General features: G+C 34.6%; 1 protein-coding gene across 1 annotated transcript in view; it reads right to left on the reverse strand.

Moving 5' to 3' along the window:
* The window catches only part of LOC145677640 (alpha/beta hydrolase domain-containing protein 17B), a 37101-nt gene extending 21413 nt beyond the window's left edge, over window positions 1-15688 (reverse strand). The window contains exon 1 of the mRNA XM_081748080.1: window positions 14634-15688. Coding sequence (XP_081604206.1) covers window positions 14634-15280 — 647 coding nt within the window. The 5' untranslated portion in view covers window positions 15281-15688. The remainder of the gene's footprint in view (window positions 1-14633) is intronic.
* Between the last annotated feature and the right edge of the window lie 9446 nt (window positions 15689-25134).

The following is a 25134-nucleotide window of genomic DNA, read 5'->3' on the forward strand; positions in this document are numbered from 1 at the left end:
TGCCAGTAAAATAGTTAAGAATGATCGAGTCCCTGGTATAAAAACCACAGTATTTCGTCACGGAACCCCCTATTACCAAATTCTTTCTACGTGTCTGCTACCATGCTTACTTGTTTTAAAAAAAAATTTTACTGATCATGGGGACATATTTGTTCCGGACCGTAACTAGGTAACAGTTGAAATAATCAACTTGCGATGAAGGTCTTTGGAATTTATGTCAGTTTTAGCCTAAACAGCTTAACCAATATTTCTCTCCTTGCCTGCAATCGTTATGTTCTTGAAGAGGTTAAATTAACGTATTATTAAAATTGGGAACACAAATTTGTCTATAAACAAAATCAGAATAAATGCCTTATGGATATAGTCTCCAATGCTATGTTGTTCTTAATAATCTAATTTGGAATTTTTGGTGTACGGCCTATAATATTAATTCAACCTTTATCTAAAATATTTCCTGATATAATTCATACCATGAACACGCCATTACTTTTAGACAGATTTTAGATAGATAGAAATTGGTTTATCATGATAGGTTTAGGTACCAAAAATTACCAATTAAAGAAAACGAGCGTAACATTAAATAATAAATCTCCGGAGGATCTTAATGGCTGCATTAGACAAATGTATAGCAATTTAATTCTTCCAACGTATCACTCCTAAAAGTGGCAATTTTTATAAAAAGTGCATTATCGATTCCTTATTATATTTCTTTTACTCCTTCTAGTAGTTCGGGATTCTTAGTTTTTTTTTTTTTTTTTCCCAATGAACTTAAAAAGTTTGTTACTGAATTGTCTATGTCTGTGTGTCTCCGTATGTCTGTTATTTGCGATTTTTTAAATTTTGAACTCTCCATTCGATAGAGTATCAAAAACTATCAGAGAAAGTGATTAAATTTTTCGTGGCACTCTTACCGTTCCCGAGATATTGGCCAAAAATGGCCGACTTCCAGAGATTTATGGAGCCATAGCTCGGGAACCATAAGTTGTAGAGAGAAGATGTTGATCAATACCTAAGAGGATGGTAAATATTTTGGTGCCAAATAGTAATCGGTGGCCACTGGTTTGGCCAATGGCCAGTTGACCAGTGGTCACCAATTATTATCGGTACCCAAATGTTTACCATACTCTTAGGTATTGATTAACACCAATATCATCTCTCTAAGACTTCCTGGTCCAGTGATATTGGCCAAAAATGGCCAATTTCTAGACATTTAACGAACCATAGCTCCATAAGCTGTAGAGAGATGATATTGATGTTGATCAATAGCTAAGAGAATGGTAAATATTTTGGTACCAAAGAGTAACCGGTGGCTACTGGTTAACTGTCTACTGGCCAACTGGCCACCGTTCCCCAGATATTGGCTAATAAAGTTCGAATTTCTAAATATTTAAGTAGCCATATCTCGAGAACTAAGTTATAGAGAGATGATATTTTGGTAATTTTTGCGAAAGAGAAGGTGAGGATAAAAAAATTTACTTTTACATCTACGAACAATGAGTTATCCTTCCTCCTCCATCTCTCCAATCTTTTCAAGTTCGTTCTGGCAATATTCTTGGAGCATTCCCAACTGATTTATTTTGAAATGTCAAAATTTACAGAAAAAAAACATCAGTCAGTATTTTCGTATATATCACAATACATAAAAATTTTGAGTGTCAGGATTATCATTATACATAAAAATTACACATCTTCATGTATTAGAAGATCCAAGCGCTATTTTGTCGACTTAAGATTTTGTCTTATGTAGTCTTAAAGTAAATGAACAAATAAACATCAAAGATAACTGTAGCATTCTTTTTTCTTTTCTTCTTTCATAAACAATGTGAGGATTAGTATTAGAAAATGAATTATCTATATGTGTATTATTCTGATCCACCCAAACACCAAAATAACAACAATATTATTAAAAATTAATATATATCACTCATGTTCATATCAATATTCGCGAGTGCCAGTGATGTAATGAACTTTGCTTAAGGACTTTAAATTATTTCCTTGTGTGACGTGACACACGTTAAAGACGAGTTACTTCATTTGTTCGATTAGATATTTCACCAATTACAATCTATAAATAACAATATTTGTTGCAAAACTAAAGATGTATTGAGAAATCTTCGAAGATGTAAATGTTGCTAATGTTTAGAGTATGAATTCCTTCCGGGTTATTCCATGTGAAATCAACTAAGCCCAAAACCTCATGGTATCACATTTCGATGAAACTTGGAGTACATGTAGGCCCCTATGAGAGATGATCATACACCAAATTGTAGTCCTGTATCCTCTGTAGTTTCAGAGTACAGAGTGGTCAAAAATGAACAAATTTTACGTTTTTTTTCTTCTTTTTTTGTAGAATCTTGTTAGCTTCAATTGGTCATATTTCCTATAAATATTGGGCTAAAGAGAAAAATAATATACCATTTTGAAGACGAAAGAAGAGGCTACAAGGTACGTCAGAAACATGTATTTGAAAATCAAATAACATTTTCCGGGGAATCCTGGAAAAAGTTTGATCACTGATATCTCAGAAAGTGTCCATTTGATTTCCTTGAAATTGGGTACCAAGGTAGCCAGATATGTCCGGCATAACTGTGCCAAATGTCAACTTGGGGGCCAAGAATAGGTCTGGAGTCTAGAATGAATTTCGTGTGACCATGTCGGGAGAAACACCTGAGGTGCCAATGTGGCAACTTGCCAATTTGTCAATACTGGTGAAGTAAGGTTTTTAATTCACGATAGTTATGATAGAAGACGTTGTCAAAGCATCTGTAATAGGGAAAATATCAATGTGAAGCAAACGGCTGAGATTAAATTGAAAATGGAGGAACTGGACACTAACACATTATGAGTGTGAATTATATGAGTTGTGCATTTTTTCATTCTTTGTATATTACTGTATGACAAGTTTGACTTTCTTAAATAAATTGAACAGATTACCAACAAGAACACGAGAACTTCATTAAAAAAAAGAAAAGAAAAGAAAAGAAAAAAGCAATCTACGGCTTTATGCTCTGAACGTAATATCGTTCAAATGTCCTCTGCTTCGGTGAGATTGTTCTGACTTACAGCACGAAAAATTCCTCGATGCGTTCTGTCAAGAACTAGTAACGTGAACTATCCGTCAAGATCATATGTTGACCTCTTCCATCCTGGGTTGTTTTCTAGTGGAATTATCTCAAGTCTCAGGTCTAGGAGAAAACCCACGAACAGTTCATGAATTGGCAGGGAACACTGAATACACCACTGCAAACTTATTACGCAACCTGTGTGCGAAAGTGGTGTAAAATTAAACTTCAAAACCATTCCATTTCTGAAGCAGAGGAAATTTTCTTCAAAATACCTTTGATTGCTTTTAATAATAATAATAATAATACATTATCATATGTAGTTTCATTCTATTTCATTTTCAAGTTCTGACCTTCTGATTGGTAAGTCCATTAATATCAATAAATGATGTAACGGTAATTTGATACTAACAACACAAAATAATATAAAATGCATGAGGAACTGAGTAAGAGCACTGACAGGAATGCTGTCAACTTTTGAAAATGCCGGAAAACGGAACTCTCAATACAAATAACTATGAACATTTTTATTTAGAACATAGTACTGTATAAGAAATAATACAACCACTGTCGTCGTTTGTGCCAAAGAAATTTGATTCTTCGTACCAGTGTATTATTCATAAAAACTTTAACTGATAATTTTAATTTAAGTGTTCCCATATTCGTTTTACTTTTTTTTTTTTTTTTTTTTTCATTTTCACCGATAACAACTAAGACTCGAGGCAGAGTGACTGGTGCTGAAGGTCTCTGGTTTGAATTTATGCTATATTAGCCAATAGTGAAAAATAGTTTTCGTGGGATTTCCCGACCTTAACCACTTTCGTACCTCAGTAATTCTTCCAGCATTATTATACCCATTTCCTGATATATAAACTAGAACTACAGAGAAAAATTCTTAAAAGGATTAATTATACCTACCTTCAAAACAGAAGTTGCTGCCATGGAGTGATTCGGTTGTTACTTTTCTCTTTTTAAAAGATTTTTCAAAATATTGTGAAAATCATAAATTTCCTTGTGTAATTTTTAGTACGAGTATTTATTAGTTGGTTTGAGTTTAGCATCCGTTTTTCAGCATCGAGTCTATATGAGACGTGAACTGCAGTTGAAGATGGAAACCGAATCACGAATTTCAAGGCTCTCCTACCGGAAATCGAACTAGAGACCCTGTTCTCTAAATGGACGCGAACAACCCATTACTCCAGGAGGGTATTTAGTACCGGTACTTAGAATATACGAGTTTGTGAAATAAGCTTATGGTCAAGGAATACATAGGCCCTAATCTTTAAATTAATTACAATACCATAGAGTTGTGGGATGACTTTTGCAAGAACGAAAATAATCTCAAAACTAGTTTACTCAATAGTCGTCTGCACTTACTACAAAACTATGCAGAGAAATTATTATATCCTAGAACTTGTCAAAAGTTACAAGTGTAAAGATATTTTCGCAACGACCTTTCATTCAATAAAGGAAGAACAGAGTTAACTTACATCTTCTGTAATACATTGCTGTTCTTTCTTTCAAGGCTTCACTAAACTCTAAGAATATTATACTTAACAAGTTTGCAAAGCAAGAACTTACCCAAGCGTTAACAGTGAATTTTATTTGTCCTTGTCTAGCCGAGGTATAAGGCTTCCCAAAGAATTACACATGATCAAATTTTCAACGGAAGACTATATACGGAAACTGAAGCATAAACTAGATATGATTGCCTGTTTATAGTTTGTAAACATGCTGTTTTATTTACTACGTCTAACAGCTATTTAATGTATTATTAACTCTACTGTTTTGCTATTCTCTGACGCCTCTCTTACCAATTGTGGATAACCTAGGTACAACTCACCTCACTTTTTTAAGGATTTTTATCATGGACGATTTCGTGTGCACGATAAAATTATCATTGTTTACCGTTCAAAATAAAATTCTAAGTTAGATGAGCTGCACGTGAGTTGCTCCCATCTTTTGAGGAAAGTGTCAGGAAAGCACGAAAACAGTACAGTTAATAATATACTAAATATTAGACACAGGAAATAAAATAGTAACGTTTACAAATAATCATAAACGTGCGTCAATTCAAATAATGAAATATTAATAATTGTTTATGAGGTTTTCCTCATTCATATCAAGCAAATGCCGGCATGATACCTAACATATAGGTCCTAGGCTGTCCTCGGACAGTGTGATCGCAGAGGGACGCCAACCCTCATACATGACGGGCTAACATGGCCATTGATGCCGAAACCCAGAAATTTAATTTCTAATCCCCTTTTTAAGTTTAACCGTCCCACGATTATCCACCGAGGCTAAGGAATTATCCGATTATCCACTCTGGTTTGATCCCATTTGGTGGGAATTGGGATCGAATCAGGGCCCCAACTATAGTTACTTTACCAAATGGAACACTTACTTAAATTTTTACATTCACTTATATGTTCCCTGAGGAAAAATATTACGAAGAACTTTTGCAATAGAGGTATTTGTAAACTTCTCGTTTTTCTTCTTCCGGCAGTAAAAACTGCTTTTTTTTATTACATGTTCTTATTTATTACATATTTCTTTACAGATATTTCTAACACGTGTGTACGTTTTGTCAATCTAATAAAAAAAACTTATGTCGGAACTTAGTTTACGTAGCAGTCTAAAATCTACTTGGTTTTAAAAATTATTATGATTTTTATTTCACATACAGTATTATGATACTAAACATGTAAAGATGAGGGGGGAAGGTAGAAAATTTATGGTTAAACTTACTACTTCTCAAAGAATGCAGGTGATATACCTCTATCATATAATATGAAACAAAATAAAAGATTTGTTTCTTCAAGTGAATGCTCTATCTTCAATGCACACCAATATATATATATATATTTGTACCATCTACTTCCTGTGGTTGTTATCATGGTTACAGCTTCCTTGAAGTTTGAATTTCCTTCATCACCTTTAATTCGATCTTTTAACTTTATGCCCAGTGTTTTCTTACAAAATTACAGTATAAGTTGTAGGTAAAGAGTTGAGTTGATTTTGAGTTTAACGTCTCTTTCAGCAGCGAGGCTATATGAGACGGGACCTACTGCTTAACGTGGAATCCGACCATGAGTTCCCGCCGGGAATCGAACCCGGGTCTCCCATGGAAAAAGCGCGTATGCTAACCGGTTTGCCACGGAGCTCAAATTGTAGGTAAAGAATTACTAGACTAAAGAGCTGAAAAACTTGCGCTTCCGTGCAAGAATCCTGATAACGGCCACAGGAAAACACGTGTTTGAAATATATTGTATGTGTGAATTGAAGATTACCGTAATGGACATTTTCTTTCTGACCAAAAATTGTAATTTAAAGACACTATCGTGTAGAAGTAGTCTTCAATAGAGCACATACCGAAGTCTCACAAAAATATTTTTTAGTTACGGAGATACAACGCTGCAAATAATGAAAAACTGCGCTGTTTATGTCATGGCAACGGAAACAAGGTATTTTGGCGTGGCGTCATGTTCGGTCCCTTTTCTGAGCCGTATTGGAAACTTCAGGGAATGTTTTCATGTTCCAGTTTCTTACTGTAAACTACAAATAAAATTAGTGGAACACTGAAAGAAAAGTGATGGAATAAGTAAAATGCTTACTGTGTATCAAAGTAAAGTATTAATAAACCTATTATCGTAGTATAAAATACACTAAAAGTCATTTGTAATGTTCTATCATTACACACATTTTAGATATATCAGAAGGACCAAAAGCATTAAAAGTCAAAGTACTATATCAATACAAATTAAAAATAAATCACGCATAAATTGAGAATATCTAGGCCACCATATTATAGCTACAAATATAGTTTTTTTTTTTAACTTGACTCCCAGGTTTGAAACTTCATGTTCTATTAACGCCCACACATTTCTCCCACTCTTCAATTGTATACACTGAAAATTTGTCGTGAATCTCCGTACTATTATACTACGACTACAATAAGCACTTCTGCACAAGAAAGTTCTTAACGCCTATTAAAAAACACGTATCCTACTATATCCTTACATTGTTTCTACCATTTAATGTGCATATAAGTAATTTGTCGCACCACTTATCTTAATGCCTAGGAGTCAGTTTTTAAAAAAGGCACCATAATAATGACAGGCATCTACATAGTTTGGATTTAAATTATCTAGGCGCCAAACTCGTATTTGGGTCATCCCATGTGAAATCAACCGAAGTCCAAAACCTCATGGTGTCAGATTTCGATAAAACTTCGTGTACATGTACGTCTCTATGAGAGATGATCATGCACCAAATTATAGCCCTTTATCCCTTGTAATTTCAGAGTACAGGATGGTTAAAAAAAGTAGAATCTTGTTAACTTCAATTGGTCATATCTTCCATAAGTATTGAGCTAGAGAGAAAAATAATATACCATTTTGAAAAGGAAGGAATAGGCTACAAAATATGTCAGGAACATTTGCTTGAAAATCAAATATTTTCCGGGAAAATTTTAGGTTATATCTCAGAAACTGCTCATTTGATTTCCTTGAAATTGGATACGAAGGTAGCCCCATATGTTCGGCATAAGTGTGCCAAATGGCAACTTGGGCCAAGAATGAGCCTGGAGTCTACAATGATTTACGTGTGACCATGTCGGGAGAGACACCGAGGGGCCAATCTCTTCAGCTTCTTTTTCTGAATTGGTGACGCAACTGATACCTGAAAGCTCCGGTTGAGTACGTCAATTGTTGCGTCACGTGGTGTGAAATGCTGATCAGGATTTGCACTAAGAGACTGTCCATCAGACGATTTTGGTCATTACTTGCCTGCACGTTAGCTGCTCTGGAACGGCGCCTACTTAGTTCCTTCTTGCACTTGCTGCACACCTTGCTTAGGCTCTGAGCTTTCAGTTGTTTAGCCAGTCGAAGTCCAACCCTCACTTTACTGCTATGACTGTCAAATGGATTGGGACAGTAGAGGCGTGGTAATGCTGACATAGTGGAATCACCTACGCAGCAATGCAGCTTTTGAATGCACACAGTTACAGGTAATGCTGCACCTGGATCACAGAACTATCCACTACTGACACTCGGAAATGTGCTGTATAGTCACTGTGATTTCACTATCTATGCCTGAACACTATATAGACACTTCCAGCTAGACCTGTTGTCCAGTCTAGAGCTAAGAGCTTACTGCCATGCAGTGTCAATGTCCTCTGCTTTTATACAGGTAGCAACAGGGTTGGCAAAAACCATGGTTTTTATTTAAAAAAAAAACAAAAAAAAACGGTTTTTTTGGTTTAAATAATTTTGCTCTATATATTCATATCATATGTGGACAGAAATAAGTTTGTTTCGCCTTGATGTTATTATGCAACAGCCGGGTTATGCTGGAAGGGGTCACATAAGCTTAAAGCGGAATAAAAACTGCTTCTCGAGTTACATCCGAGAGAAATTGTCCTCCATTTGAACTCGGAACCAGGACTAATTGGCCACAAATGCGATACGTCTGCCAACTCACTCACGAAGGAATCCTGATAAAAACACGTTGTACTGATCTTTACATGCTTCTTAATATAACTGTCAAGAGTCATTTCAGAAGGACAAAAAGATACACAGTTGCACAAGTGAAACCATTATACAGAATTACATATGGACAATTTCAAAGTACTACGGAGTACAGAAGAACTAATTTAGTTCAAGTTAGTTAACAACGACTTTTAATGGTCCAAATTAAAGAAATACAACGACTTAATTTGCATATCAGTAAGAAAAGTGTATAAAGATACGAATTATTTGAGTCCACTTTGGCTCAGACTCATTTATACATAAATATATACCAAAGATACTTCTCATTTCACTAAATGCCTCTCGTGGGGTCTGTATGACCCCCCCCCCTCACACACACACAAAAGTACGGCATTTCGATGTATTTTATCAATAGTAAACATTGAAACGAAACAATATTTAGAATTTTTCTTTGATTGCAGTTACACAACAATAATAACTACAAAAAATCACATAACACATTTATAAACTTATATTTAAAAAAAGTTGCTTTTATAGTATAATCTTTTTGAGTAATGAATGGGGAATTTAGGTCTGAATATAATACGAATAATATACGGGAGTAAAACGTGATAACCCACAAAAGTGTGTTCATCAAGATTTTACAAACACTTACAATTTTACGGAACATTTTTCGTTTTTTGGTTTAAACCAGTTGGTTTTTTTTAAAAAAACCAGCTGGTTTAAACCACCTTGGTTTAAACCAGCCAACCCTGGGTAGCAAACTTGCCAGAATGTTCCAGAGGGTTCTAGAATCTTTCAGATGATTGGAGAACTTTTCAGGATGTTCACATATTTAGGTCAATGCTATGTACTACGATTGATAATAGAATGTTCCAAAGATCCCCGCAGGATTACTGAATTACAGATTGTACCAGAAAAACATTACTTCTAGGTCAGTTACATCTTACTTCAATAGTACTGACAAATTGGCAAGATGCCACTGGTACCCCAGGTATGTCTCCCGACATGGTCACATGAAAATCATTGTAGACTCAAGGCCCATTCTTGGCTTAAGTTGACATTTGGTACACTTATACTGGACACATGGTGCTACCTTGGTACCCAAATTTCAATGAAATCAAATGGGCAGTTTCTGAGATATCACTGATCCAAAATTTTCCCAGAGAATTATATTTGATTTTCAAATAAATGTTCCCGACATATCTTGTATCCTATTCTTTCCTCTTCAAAATGGTATATTATTTTTCTCTCTAGCTCAATATTTATGGGAGATATGACCAATTGAAGCTAACAAGGTTCTTTTTTTTTTAAAAAAAATGTCTTTTTTTTTTTTTAATTATTATTACCACTCTGTACTTTGAAACTACAGAGCTACAATTTCGTGCATGATCATTTCTCATAGGGGCCTACACGTAAACCAAGTTTCATCAAATTCTGAGACGACGAGGTTTTTGTTCCTGAAAATTTGGTTGATTTCACATTTCTAATTGCCAAGGCTATCTGGCGCCCGGGATTTTTCGAGCCTGAACAAGAGGAATATTGGCAAGAATCATTATGTATTAGATGTCATTACTTTGAAACTTTTCTTTTGAACATTTTCTTTTCAACAACCGTACACGAAACACTGTTCTAAGCACACGAACTTTTATTTATACTTTTTCACTTGTCAGCTTTGAAAAGAAAAGTAAAAAACATATCATAAAAGCAAATGTTTGAAGAGTTCACAACTCTTCGTTAAGTTTCGTTAGTGTAGAGTGGTTTCCTATACAATGCTTCACTAACTAGAACAGCGTATTGTGCATATTACTCCACATGACTATCACAAACTTCCTAATCAGGGAACATGGTGGATCAATGGTTTCTCATGGTTATGGCGTTTCTTCCCACATGACCGTCCGCCAATTCTTTTATAATCATTCACTTTCATTAATCATCCGCCTCTCTTAACCAACACGGCATAAACGTGGGATGTGGACTAGAAATTTCATTTCATTTCATTCAGTAATTAGCCAATTGGAACTAATTTGTCATCATTAGTTTGCTATTATACTTGTTTATTTGTTGATTTAAATGTTAATTCAGGCGTTCAAAACACTTCAGTCGATCAATATGTGTTCGTACATAAGCTAATATAAACAATTTACAAGTTTGTTCCACTGGCTAAAGAAAACAACGGTAAGCTACAAAATAATATTGTTAATCTGTTAAATAGTTCGATAACAGAACTGGAGAATTCTCACGAAGCCCATGAATATGACTATCATCTTAAGTTTGTGCGTGACAGTATTGAATTCAGTAGAGAATTTAGATAATTTTTACTTGAGCAAATGTTTCCTCCTGGGTCCCCGAACGCATTCCTTATCGAACTTACGACGAACTTGCATACCGGATATTAATATTTTACCATCAAATCACTGTGCTTCTATATTGTTAATGTTTACTTAAGTATGAATACAATTTGCTTCATATAGTCAGTTGGTTACTTAAACATGAGCCGCCTTATGCCGAGTCGTTTTGACATATGATTAGTGTCACACTAAAGGCCTAACTACTGCAGGAAACATGTTAGTCGAACTCCTTAGTATGTCACTAATCACACGTCAAAACGACTCTGCATCAAGCCAGAGGACATTAATTAGTTTATTAATTCGGGCTGCAAACAATGTCCATTTACGTAAAGGTACTACGTAAAATTACTATCACAACTGCCTTCATGTGCTTATACGTGTAGCACACATTACAGCTTTTGAAAGAACTACAAAACTTGGATGAGTACTGCGTTGACAGACACTGCTTGTATTGTACTGCCAAGGAAAATAACGCTAGTTACGTATTTAAGTGGTTTAGTAAACTGAATGCATTGACTTTATTACTGAGTAATACTTCAATAAAGTAAGATTACTTTGTTGTATAATCTTGCAAATTAATATACCGTACTATAGCATTGTTCTAGGTTATTCGAGTATATTCAAACAATTAATTATATATATATATATATAAAGTTTACTTTTCAAAAAACCTTATATATTGTTACTTTTTTATTTTTCGTTTTGACAGCAACATCATTCACACTTGAAAAACAGGCATCCTATCTTTCCTAAGCCCTACTGAGCAACGCAGACATTTTTCCCTTAACTGACAGATGACATATAAACGTGGTGATCATTGTTTTAAGCGCATAAGTAACAGACCGAAGTTCAATCGCAAATTTCGACTAATTAGAATCAACGTATGAGCAAAAGGAAATGCTTTCCGTAGTCAGCTACTCTGCGTTATTTTATAGTGCAGTGAAAATATCAATAAGGTAACAAAGCTTTTTTTTTTTTTTATTTTGTTCTTTACAAATTGCGTAAAAATTGAAACTTGTAACATTTAATATAACATATAATGTGTATTTGAATCTTACCTTGTAAGCTAAATGAAAAAGGTAAGATGTTGATCTGTGCAACGGGCCAATACAACCCGTGGATTCACTAAAAATATTTACCCCAAAATTATCTAAATATAAACGTTTCGATAAACGTTACTGCCTTCTTCAGCACATCTTTCCAAAAAACTGACGTCTGCAAATGGAGGAAAGCAATGACTTTTACCGAAACGTTCATATTTAGATACTTCTGGGTGCTTTGGAAGATGAATCTTATTAAATCAGGTAGCTTAGTTTCAAAATCTGTGAATTATAAACAATAATTTTCAAATCTCGTCTTATTACCAAGAAATAAAGGAACCACTGTCATAATAATAAGTGAATAGGGTGATTTCTGCAATCGGAAATTGATTTTGTATTGGAGAGAGGAAAAGGTAAGATTCCCCACGTACACAAGATGAATACTGTCAAAAATTTAAGTCACACCATCCTAAAGTAACATCAAAAGAAATCTCAACTGTTATTATTTCCTGATTGCATTCGCATATTAAATTGAGACGTAAGTTCAGTAAACGATCATCTAACACTGGAAAATTTTATATAGCTATATGTTTTGCTTCGAAAATTCCTTTAAAATGCAAGTGTGTTTCAACCAAGTGCACATAAGCACGTAACTTTGTCTGTTTATAAATAAGCTCTAGGCTTAGACCATTACGATTATTATGGAACTTGAAACTACTCATGTGATCCATGGATTGTAGACTTCGGAATCCTAATTTATAACGGAAAGGTGTGGAATGGGGCATATAGTAGTATCTCGTGCATATACTTGCTTCTAATGCATTTTCCCTTATTTGGAATGTAATATATGATCTATGGTGGTTATTCTACTATTGACGTATAGCTATGTACGAAAAACAGTTTCAAGATGATGATTCAGCTTATCTATTTGGATTCCTACCAATGTCCTTTTAAATGGTGTACTACATTACAAGCTACTCCCCTATGCTTACGGATATGACTTTAGGTAGGATTCTTTAACTTTAGAATACCGGTATATCTTTTTAAGTCTAAGTTCTATATAACCCACTTAATTAAATAGTACTTTATTCCAGGTTTTCTTCATACCTACGAAAATTATTAAAATTCGTGTCACGAAGCTATTCTCTTCTTAACAATTTTCAGTGTAAGACTGTGGTTGTATAAAATATAGATAACCCTGCTACTGAAGACACTATTAAAGTAATACTGTATAATTTAAAGATAATTTTGTACAATTTAATGATGAACGCAAAGCACAGGCCTAAGTATGGGATGTATGCAATAGACCCTAAGTCTTGTTCAGCATATATTCGGTTAAATTGGAGTAAGCGTGGCTCCTATTTTTTCTTTTTCTGTTCTAATAAATGAAGGCAATATGAGTGTTATTGATTCGACTGAGTTCGGGTTTGACTTCAAGAAGTGACCGCAACTTGGCCAAACTCGAGGTCAAAGGTCAATTAGCTCTTTTTAACTCACGAAGTGAAGCGATATCTTCACTCCCATGCAGCAAAGCTAATGCTAAAGTATCTGACACCAAGAATGGCCTTCGTATTTATTAATCTATTTCCAAGCACTCCTTTCCCCACCACCATCTCCGATTTAAAACTTTCGCTCTCGAGTTTCTTTCAACAAAACAATAGCTCAGGAAAGAGTCTAAATTTGATTCCAAGGTGGTAAAATGTTGAAAAAGCGGGATGACAAATCAAGCGAACATAACGTCTCACTCTGTTGGGGGGAAAGGAACTACTTGACTTTTAATCTCGAGTTTGACCAGATTGTGCTCACTTCTCGAGGTTCAGGCGAAGGTTAATCGAATCAGAACCCTCAAATTACCTTAGATCATTACAAAAAACAGGGGCCACGGTTATTCCACGCCAATCCATGTACGTACGATATGGCATAATTTTAGATTTGAGGGGCCAGAATATTTTGGGTTAAAATTTGTACTTTTTCGCCATATTTTCTTTGTTCAGATTAGGTTGGGTTAGTACTTACGGCAAGACTTTACTTTAGGCAAGGCAGTGACAATAACCGATTCATCTGAACCTGTTCCCGCAGTTACAGTTACAGTTCTCAAGAACGAAAGACAGAAAACAACGTGCCCTGCGAGGCTCTAACCCGCCTTCACTCGCTCACGCTCGCTCGGCAATACTATGCGAAGCAGGAACAGCAACGACGTTAGTGAGAAAATATATGAGCAACAGTAAGGAATCAGTGACAACCTGTGAATAGTACTAACAGTGACAGGATATCACTGCCTTGCCCAAAATAGAGTTACCGTACTTACCTTCACGGTTTGTAGAGATCGGCTTTATCGCTATATTTTGTGTATTTTTTGTTCAAGTTAGGTTAGGTTAGATTAACTTAGTACTTACCTTCACTTAGTAATTACATTTTCGTAACATCAACTAATTTCCCCTGTAAACATTGTTTTTTTTAAACCTGATTTTGACCCTCATATCCTAAATTATTTCAATTAAGCATTCACCATATCCTAAATTAATTCAATTAAGCATTTATACTTATAAATATGATTGATTTGAGATCGATTCCGTCCAAATCACTCAACTGCAGTGATTCAAGTTCTTCAACAATGTCCACTTTTTAAGATTTAAGTCACTTACACCCTTTAAAATCAATACACTTACAAAAATCACCAATTCTCACCTGGGAAAGGCATCAAAGAACCACGTTCTCTTGGTGTTTGGAAACGCTACTCTCATACCCGACATTAATGGAGAATGAAGGATCACAGCTCCAACTTCGTATCGTGAAGCTAAGTCTACTGTTGGCACTGTTCCTATACTCTGGCCATAAAGTATAATGTTTTCTGGTGAGATCCCATATGTCGTACGTAAGGCATGCCATGCAGCATCAATATCTGCATACAAGTTTTTTTCAGACGGTTTTCCTGTACTAACACCATAACCGGAATAATCGTAACTAAAAATATTACAGTTTATACGTGACCCCAGGCCAAGGTAAAAACTACTCATCTGACCGAGGTCAACAGCATTACCATGAGAAAACAAAATTGTAAACCTAGCATTTGTCGTACACCTCACAAACACACAGGCAATACGGTTACCCCTTGAAGTCCTAGTAAAGAAACCTTCTATATTTTCTTTTTCCCTTTCAGAGTACTGCCATTCTGCTCTCTCTGTCAAGCTTAAACTGAACTTTGCACCTGTTTCATCGGCTTGGAAACAGTATGTAGGTTCAGGTGGAAGAAATGCTAATTTGGCGGCGATTCTTGATGGACAAGGAGGGCAACAGAATAGGCAGCACAATTCACTTAAACTTAGTCCATTCATTGTAACTGACGTTCACACACACATTCACACGCTTTTTAATATAAAAACACTATGATCATCTGAAGAACTCCTATCACAACACGTTTCAAGAATATAACACTAAGGTCCACAGTACACTTGATTATTGACTCATCCTAAGCATTCAGGCAGCCATGACAGTCTCATTCAGTACAGCAGCATACCATAGTGACGTCACCTATCGCCAGAAGTGATTTTATCTGTATAATTATTCGTGTTCCCGAGTCCGACAATTCTTTTCAAATTTTACAGTCATCTTTTTTATCCAGCTCAACGTACATTTCAAAACACCATATATTCATATATAAAAGTTCATAAAAGACTAATGGATTTCCGATTTGTCACACAAAAATTTTCTCGGTCAACAAAAACAATAAAGAAATGCAACTGAGTTGCTATGAAACATTCAGTTGTCATAATGACGTAGCCACCGCATGAAATCCGTCTGTATTGAAGTTTTATTACTGGTTTTTATTTAATTATGGCAGAGAAAGAGAAATCGATTAACACAAAGTGAGAAAACTATATATAAATAAATAACTCAAAAATAAAATCGTAAATATCATAGACGTCACATAAGGTGTAGCCATAGGGGTAGAGTCCCTCTTAAATGTTCAGTTTGTGTGCGTAATTTGGGCTCACACAGGAATTTATTTCGGGTGGGGTTTAAATTCAGTATATGAGAATAAATTATAATTAAGATTATAAAATCTGCCCCTAAAATTAGACCAAGCTTACAGAAAACGCGTGATTTCCTGGGATCCGGATCATGGGCGCCCGAAGAATATTTTCTGGGGGGCTCAAATCCCTGGTTGCTATATTACGTTTGGAAGTTTTTTTTAATTATTATTTGTATTTAGGGCTTAAGTTTAGAGTTACCCCTCCAGTTTCAAACCTACAATAAAACAAACAAAACATTAAACATTGTTAGGTTAGGTTAGTTTAGATTAGGTTAGGTTTGGTTACTTTAACTTAGGTTAGGCTAGGTGGTAAGACTTGAGTCAGACTAGAACAGTGACTAGACCCGGTTCTCATAGAAGCTTCAATTATCACTTAGATTCAGTAATCCGTGGTTCTCATAAAAAAAAAATAATCGATTCTCTACGTTATTCTTATATGATTCTATAAAACGCAATGCGGAAATATCTTATTCAACGCACCCATTCGCTGTTCTATGCGATTACCATGCTGCTGAATCACCGAAACCTTCCGCGTGTTGCAAATAGTACTCACTTCTACATAACTTTTCTCATATTAAATATATATTTCCTGCCAAACTTACACATCTAAACATCACATAAGAACCCCAAACCATTATTTCTTACCTAATTTCTCCTGTAAATTTTCCTAATTTTTATATAAAAAAAAACGGAGGGGCAACTCTAAACTTAACCCGTATTTAGAAAATCTTAAGAAATTTAATACATTTTCATGAGCCAGGGGAGGCTCGGGCCCCAACCTGCTCTCGCCTTCGGGCGCCCATGATCCGGACCCCTAAGATCTAATTCCTTCGAGTGGCCATGACGTAACTTATTCGAAGATTTTATAACTCAGGAAAAAAGGTAGCTTATCATTTCTAGAAACAAATTTCAAATTGAATTAATAAATCGCATGTCTAATAGTTTTATAATAATAAAATTTAACTTTTCTAAAACTTATGACTAGCACTGTAATAATGAGATTTTCACTGTCTTTTTTTTTTTTTACCTATTTTAATTTACGAAAATAGCCTACAGAACAGGAACGTCATTTAGGGGGCCAGGAGGGGGCAATTGCCCCACAAGAGTTTGAGGAATGCATATACTTTATCGATTGTCCACTAATATACTAGTACCAAACATGAAAATCTTTCGTTGGTGGTGCTCTTACCCCCTCAAGCGAAGTCTGAAATGACGCCCTGCTACAGAATAAATAAATATTTCTTTCTGTTATATATGTACCGTAATAATAAGGGGGCAGAGTACTAAATATTTTTCAAAAGCTAACAATTTTTCTTTTGCCAGTTTTTCGTAAATGAAATGAGATAATGAAATGTAACTTACCTCAATAATAAATAATGTTATTCTACATCCTAAAATACAAATCGAATGAATTTTCAGGTTGCCATCCATAGAAATTACAATGTGACCAGAATTTGAATTACCCAAAAATCTAGGTTAAGGCAACGACTAGAAAAATGAATTCAACGGTAATTGATTACTTATCATGCTGTCTGTGTTCCTTGTTAACTACTTTTTAAATAATATTTGTATTTATTCTGTAATAGTTTACACACGTTATTACAAAATAAATGCAAATATTATTTAAAAAGTAGTTAACAAGGAACACAGACAGCATGATAAGTTCAATTACCGTTGAGTTTATTTTTCTAGTCGTTGCCTTAACCTAGATTTTTGGGTAATTCAAATTCTGGTCCACTGTAATTTCTATGGATGGCAACACTGAAAATTCTTCCGATTCGTATTTTTAGGTGTAGAATAACATTACCTATTATTGAGGTAAGTTACATTTCATTACTTCTTTTCATTTATGAAAAACTGGCAAAAGAAAACTTGTTAGCATTTGAAAAATTATTGACTAATCCCTCCTTAACGAACTAAATTGACTTTGAAAAGTCCTTTAAACCCTGTTCACTGAAAATAACCATATCTCTGTGAAAATGACAAAAATGGTGCCCAAGAGTATCGAAAGTTTAAAGGATTATCTGGATATAGAGCAAGTAGGAATTTGATTTCCTTTCTAATTTGAGAACGTATGGTAAAATTACACATATAATAATTTGCTTTCTATCACCTACGTTAAAGCAAAGTCACTCTTGCCCATTGGCGTCTCTGGCATGTTAAAATTGGGGGGACAGGGATGACTAGAATACTAGTAGACCTCAACTGAAGTCACGTAAAAATTATGTGTAAACTGGAATCTACTTTACTAACAGGACCACCTCTTTTTACCTCTACCAACACAATTCATCATGATTTTCTTCCACCATTGGCTACTTGCCCTTCTCCCGAAAGAAAAAAAAACAAAAATTGAGTTTATATATAATATGGTTCTAGATAATTTCTTCGCCTTGACATTCCTACCGGTGAACTTATAACGAAATACTTTAGTTTGTATAATATTAACCTGTACCGTGGGCAAAAAGTGTTCATAAATATGTAATATACTTAGTAGAATGTTCATTTTAAATTAACAGAAAAGAAGAATGTTTTTAATATATGTAAGAGATTATTATGGGATAGCTGTGGCTATGTACATGTTATGTGTTGACCTAGTCAAGTGAATTTATGTATTTTACGGTCTTAAAAAGAATATTTAAGACATAGCAAACAATAAAGGTGAGACTAATAATCTTTGAACATCTGAGTTGATTTTTGCATAAAGAAAAGTAATTATCGCTTCGTAACTTATATTTTACAAGACGAACCAGGTTGACGACGCTTTTCTATAGTGTCGTTATAAAAATTTGGTTTACCAAACCCGGGATCTTTTGAAAATTCAGTTCCCGAAAAAGAAAGTAGGGCTGAATTTACTTGGATATTACCATTTATGAATACGAACTTAACCGTATTACGAAGCGGTAAGATCATCATAAGAAAAATGGATAGTGAAATAGTACAACAGGAATCTAATACCAGTAATCCAGGTGAAGTTAGTGCAACACCAAGTTTGTCATCTGAGGATCGACTTTTGTTAGCTGTGCAGCGACAACTTATGCAAATGACGACCGAGATAAAACAAACCATAGAACAGAAGTTCAACGAATATAACCAGACCATGGAACGGAAGTTCTATGAAGCTAACCAGGCCATGAAACAAAAGATAGAATTGAAATTCAATGAAGCTAACAAGACCATGGAACAGACGTTAAACGAATCTAACCAGACCATGGAACAGAAGTTAAACGAATCTAACCAGACCATGGAAAAGAAGATAGAACTGAAGTTCTATGAAGCTAACCAGACCATGGAAAAGAAGATAGAACTGAAATTTAACGAAGTTACCCAGACTATGGAACAGAAGAAGGAACTGAAATGTAACGAAGCTAGCAAGCGATATGAGGAATTTAAAGCGGCATTGATCGCGAATTACGAAAATGACTTTTTGCTGGCAAACAGAGATGCCACTCTTAGAAATCAACATTTCAATCCTCGATTGCACAAATCTATTGTAGAGTTTGTTGTAAATGTCTATAATGAATTAAAGGTTGTTAATCCCTTGCAATCGGAATCAAGAATAATTGCATCGATTCGCAATTTGCTTCCATTTAAATTACAGCAGATCTTATTTTCCACCCAGTGTATGAGTTTCAGTCATTTATTAATGCTTGTACAATGCTACGAAACTCAATATCACGCTATGAATCTAACACAACCAGGAATGGGTAAAAATAAGAATACTTCAGATCATTTGGTCCCTGTTCGGAATTTGGATATCCGAAGTGTGAATAATACTGAACCGAACCTAAGACGAGTATACTCTAGCAATCAAAATGAACAAAATAGACAAGGCTATGTAAGGAATCCGCCTAACCTAATCAACCGAAGTAGACACAAAAATAATAGAAATACATGTCGAAATCCTAGAGATGCTATCAATCCTATGTATAGACATAATCATTGTTCACGAGATGGTACTTCGTATCCAAATTCAAATCACGATGAAAGACATGTACAACCTAATGTAGAACCTAACCACGATTGTGCGGTACAATGCACTTTATTAGATTCATATGCCAGTGCGAATGTAACATGATTACCGTTAACGAAATTAGGTTAAACCCATGTTGGTTATAGATTCTTGTGAATTTTCGTTTTAAAGTTTGTGTTAATATTAATAATGAAAACGATTGTTATAAATATTTGAAATGCATCTAGTTAAAGAGTTAGTAGCACCCAACATTCTCGATCAAATAAATAAGAATGAAAAATAACAATAATAATGAAAAATGTGTTTATTTAATAACAAAAGGGTGTCTTTTGTTTCTGTAAAATAAATTTATTTACTTCCATTTGATTATTCAAACGTAGGTTATGTTTAATTTTTATTCTTTCTTATTAATGTGAAGAATCATAATTCAATTTATAATTAGTTAAAGGCAAAAATTATTTATATTAGATTGATTTGTGTTTAATTATCAAAGATTTATTGTGAATGTATTTATGTGAATGATAATAACTAATATTTTATATATATATGAGGGTTAACCAAAATGTAATGAAGATATGTACGAGGTGTGATCAAAATATAAAAAAAAAACATATGTAATGTACAAACATTAATGTAATCAGACCAGTGGTTTTTGAATATAAAAGCCAAGCCCACTCATGACTTTTATATTCAGTCCCTTTATCGGGCGACATTTTCTATAACGAAATACTTTAGTTTGTATAATATTAACCTGTACCGTGGGCAAAAAGTGTTCATAAATATGTAATATACTTAGTAGAATGTTCATTTTAAATTAACAGAAAAGAAGAATGTTTTTAATATATGTAAGAGATTATTATGGGATAGCTGTGGCTATGTACATGTTATGTGTTGACCTAGTCAAGTGAATTTATGTATTTTACGGTCTTAAAAAGAATATTTAAGACATAGCAAACAATAAAGGTGAGACTAATAATCTTTGAACATCTGAGTTGATTTTTGCATAAAGAAAAGTAATTATCGCTTCGTAACTTATATTTTACAAGACGAACCAGGTTGACGACGCTTTTCTATAGTGTCGTTATAAACTCCTACCCAGTGTTTTTAAACGCATTTGCATCAGTCTAGTTTTATAGTACTCATATATTTCGATTTTTAGCTAACAAAATCTTAACTTTCTGGAAAAAATGCCTTGATTTGATTTCATTTTTTATTTTTCTTCTTCTGTATTTCTAATAAAATCTAAAGGTATATTATTTACCTCTTTCATTTCACAGTATGTTTTAGAATTTGTCTAATGAACCATCCTCGTTTACTTCATTTCCCGTTTTAATATCTAAAATATGCAGCTTATTCTTGCTACCATCCCACTCCTCAATGTATTCTTTTCATCTTCTTCAAGTTGTAATCCGCTCATTTAGGCTCATTTCCATCTGTATTTTCTATATTGCTCCCTTCTATTTAAATGAAATATAGGCCTACCTTCATTATATTATTCAAATTTTGACATCCTTTTTAATTCTTCTAGTAACCTTAGCTTTTACGTGTATTGTCCTCAGTGGCGTATTTACGATTTTGTTTCGGGAGGGGCTTTGCTAACTTTCGGGGGGGGCTTTGCCTAGAAATGTGAAAATTCTGCATGATATTCCATTTACTTTACTATACTAAGTAAGATTTCGGGGGGGCTTAAGCCCAAAAGCCACCCCCCTAAATACGGCACTGATTGTCCTTGTCTTTGTATAGATTTCCCTTCTTGATTAGCAAATTAACTTTCTATAGGGGAAAGTGGGGTACACTGAGATAATAGCTTTTCTTGATGATTTGTTGCAAGGAATTGAAAATGATGGATGTACAGACATGCGGATGTTGACCTTCCTCTGTCACCTTAGTAGGCAAATGGCTGATATGAAGGATACACGCTGTGAGAGAGTTTAGTGATTTTCTGGTAAATAAAGTAAATTTTCTGCATTTCTTTTATGTCTCAAGAAATCAAAGTAAATCAAATAATTGGAGATTAATTTCAGAGCATGAGATGCTTTATTGTTTGTCGATGTTTATCACAATATTGTTAATAGTTAAACTTTTTGTGTGATTTCGAGGAAATACGATTGACATTGATAATATGCTATTGAGGTACAGTGTTTCAGAGTTGGGACGTATCGGCGCAACGGATTTTATAGAGGGACCTGAGGTATAGGTTCTGCTCTTCCACCTCTATCTCTAAAATCATGTGCGCCTATACAACCCAACTCTGAAACATAGATATTTAGATAGGCAGTGTACTAGTTCCTCTAATATTTTTTTGACCGCATTTGATATCTCTCATAGTTTCGAGCCAGGTAGCCTCAAAGTTACAATTTTCTCGACTTCGGCATCTCGTAACTTTGAAACACCGCGTTTTTCGCCCTATGTTCATATGAACTTCTGTTATTTTTTAGGTGTAAGGATTTCACCAGTGAATTTTGGCTACACAATAAATGAACATCCTGTATATTTAGCTAGTTTACTTACGCCTTCATAGAAAACGAAATGAAATTAGTTTAACGTCCTACGGATATTCCCTTTAGGCTAAAGTAGAGATATAATTACTGAAAGTGAATAATTATAAAATTAAATTTTTGTGCTCTCACATTGAGATTTAGATTTCTGAGCTTTCGGCATCTATGGCCATTTAGCTCGTCACGTATAAGGGATGACGTTCCTCGCTGAGCACACTATCCAGGGAAAGGGAAGGAAGAGCCTGGGGCCAATAAGTTAGGTATCACCCTGGCATTTGCCTGGTGCGTATGAGGAAAACCCAGAAAAACCTCATTCAGAAAGGCTAACCTGTAAAAGCTTTCTACATTTTTTCGACCGAGTTCCCCCATCGGAAATCGAACTCGTCCCATTGGTAATCCAGGACCACGCACAGCAAAGGCACACACTCTAGCCGCTATATGGCAGGGAGGGCTTACCTCTTCGTCTTTCAGTTCAGTTCAGCTCAGTTAATTCCCTCTCGTTATGAGAAGTTCTTGTTGTGGGTAAGGAACCTAAGCTTTAGTACTCTCTGTATTTTCATCTTCCATTTAAGTTCTAGTTCTACTTTAGCATTGAAATTCTCTAACAGAATTTTCGTATTGTATCGCGGGAGCTTAATATTAAGCTGTAGAATAGCCAGAACTTGTTTTGGAATCCGTAGGATAACGATAATATATACACTTATATGATTCTATATTAATCCTAAAGTTCCATAGAAATTTTTCGGTATTGGGTGGTTCTGCTTGACCGTAGTCACTGGTATTGAATAAAGGTTACGTAAAATATAAATAAGGTGGATCGTTTATTTTTATAAGCCTTATAGCTTTTAAACTAATTTAACAAAAGAGTTGAAATTTTGTACAATGCAAATATTGACAGGAGAACATTGACATACTCTATCATACCACCAGGTTAACTGCTGCTATGGTCGTGACATGATAGATTTACAATGAATACTAAAAAAAAAAAAAAAAAAAAAAAAAGTTACAAGGGATTGAAAAACTGCTCAGATAAGTATTTCATACAATCACAATGCCGTTTACAGCAATTTGATATCTCAAACGGTTCTGGAAATGTGATAAACACTGGTAAAGTTTTGCAACACTGCTTAAAATTATGTAATTCCGAAAATTTGTTTGAATTACACCTGAAAAAACTATAGTTGTGATGTTATAGAGGCAAAGAAAAGCAACAGCCATTTTAAGAAATTAGCACAAATATGCCATTTTAACCAATTGATCATTTTTTACATTTTTTTCATATCTCCGGAAAGGTCTGAGATATCAAATTACTGTAGACACCATTTTGATCTTTATCTTTATTCAAAGTAATAGACGTAATTAAAAGTTATACTTATCTACGCACTTTCTTTTAGAATAGAAATGCAATCCTTTGAACATAATCAAATTTTCAATTCCTTGTAGGGTCAATCCATGCTAAGTGATCCAGAAAAAAGAAAAATTGCCGCTCGACCATCTCCAAAAACTATTTTCTTCATGAATATTTATCCTATATCTGGGTACTTCAAAACCACAATTAATTATTTTATTACATCATCCCATGGTGACACAGTGGCTGCCGCCATTTTGCGTTTTTTCGATTTTAGGCGTTTACGTTGTTTTGAATATCTCAGCGTGTATTTGTCCTAGCAAATTGAAAATTGCTGGACGTCTCCAACTCGTGCAGAGCTAAAACTTTGATCTCTTGACATTTTTGCCTCTTAACAAATTAGATCTCTTAACAAATTAAAGTAACTGAAAATAAAAATAAAAATTCAGAAAAAAAAGATAATCTTGTAAAAACAGACTAAAATGTTACTGGTTTCCAGCCCAATTGTTTCGGAAATTGATATAGTTTCTACAGGTCGACTTTCAAGGCATTCTGCGGTTAAGTTGGTCAAAACCTGTATTTTCGGAAATTAACGTACGTCAACAATAAATTCATTCTCAACAGCAAAGAATAAAATAAGCACTTTGTTAATCAAATCGGAGCACATTGTTTAAAAAATAGGAAGATGAATTACATAAACTTTTAGTTTGAGATTGTTCTCTTCCTGTTCTTGGTCAGTTCGCTCTGCACTCTGGAGGACAGCAAGTAATGGTTTCTTGTTTAAGAGTTGCTGCAAGTATTTTTCCCAATTCTACATCATACTTGCAGATATAGGAAGCACACATAATAGGACATTGATTATACCAGTCAAAACAGAGCGAACATACAAGTAACTGTTTACATTTCTTAAAATATGGTCTGGCCAGAACGAACCTCGAGTGTTGAAAGTGGATTTTGAGCTTCCTGCAATCAATTCATTGCTTGCGGTGTTTCCTAATTCACATGTTTCCGGCTGCCATTACTATTTCAACCAGAGTATCTGGCGGAGGGTTCAGAGTATAAATCTCGTCGAAGAATATTTTCACAATGAAAATGTACACCATCATGTTTGTATGTGTAGTGCATTAGCATTAATACCAGCAAGCAGGATTTTTGAAGGTTGGTTCATCGTCATGGAAGACTACCTGGTCAGAAAATCGAAGAGTTTAACGATTATTTCATTGTAAAATGGATAGACAATCCAAACATTCCAAAAGAAATATGGAACTGCAATATCCAAAAGGCACAGAACAACCCAGTGGAGGGTTGGCACAATAAGTTAAACCGCAGAGTACATCATA

The sequence above is a fragment of the Thermobia domestica genome, chromosome 2 (genome assembly GCF_964235325.1).
Source record: "Thermobia domestica chromosome 2, izTheDome1.hap1.1, whole genome shotgun sequence".
NCBI classification, from domain to species: Eukaryota; Metazoa; Arthropoda; class Insecta; order Zygentoma; family Lepismatidae; genus Thermobia; species Thermobia domestica.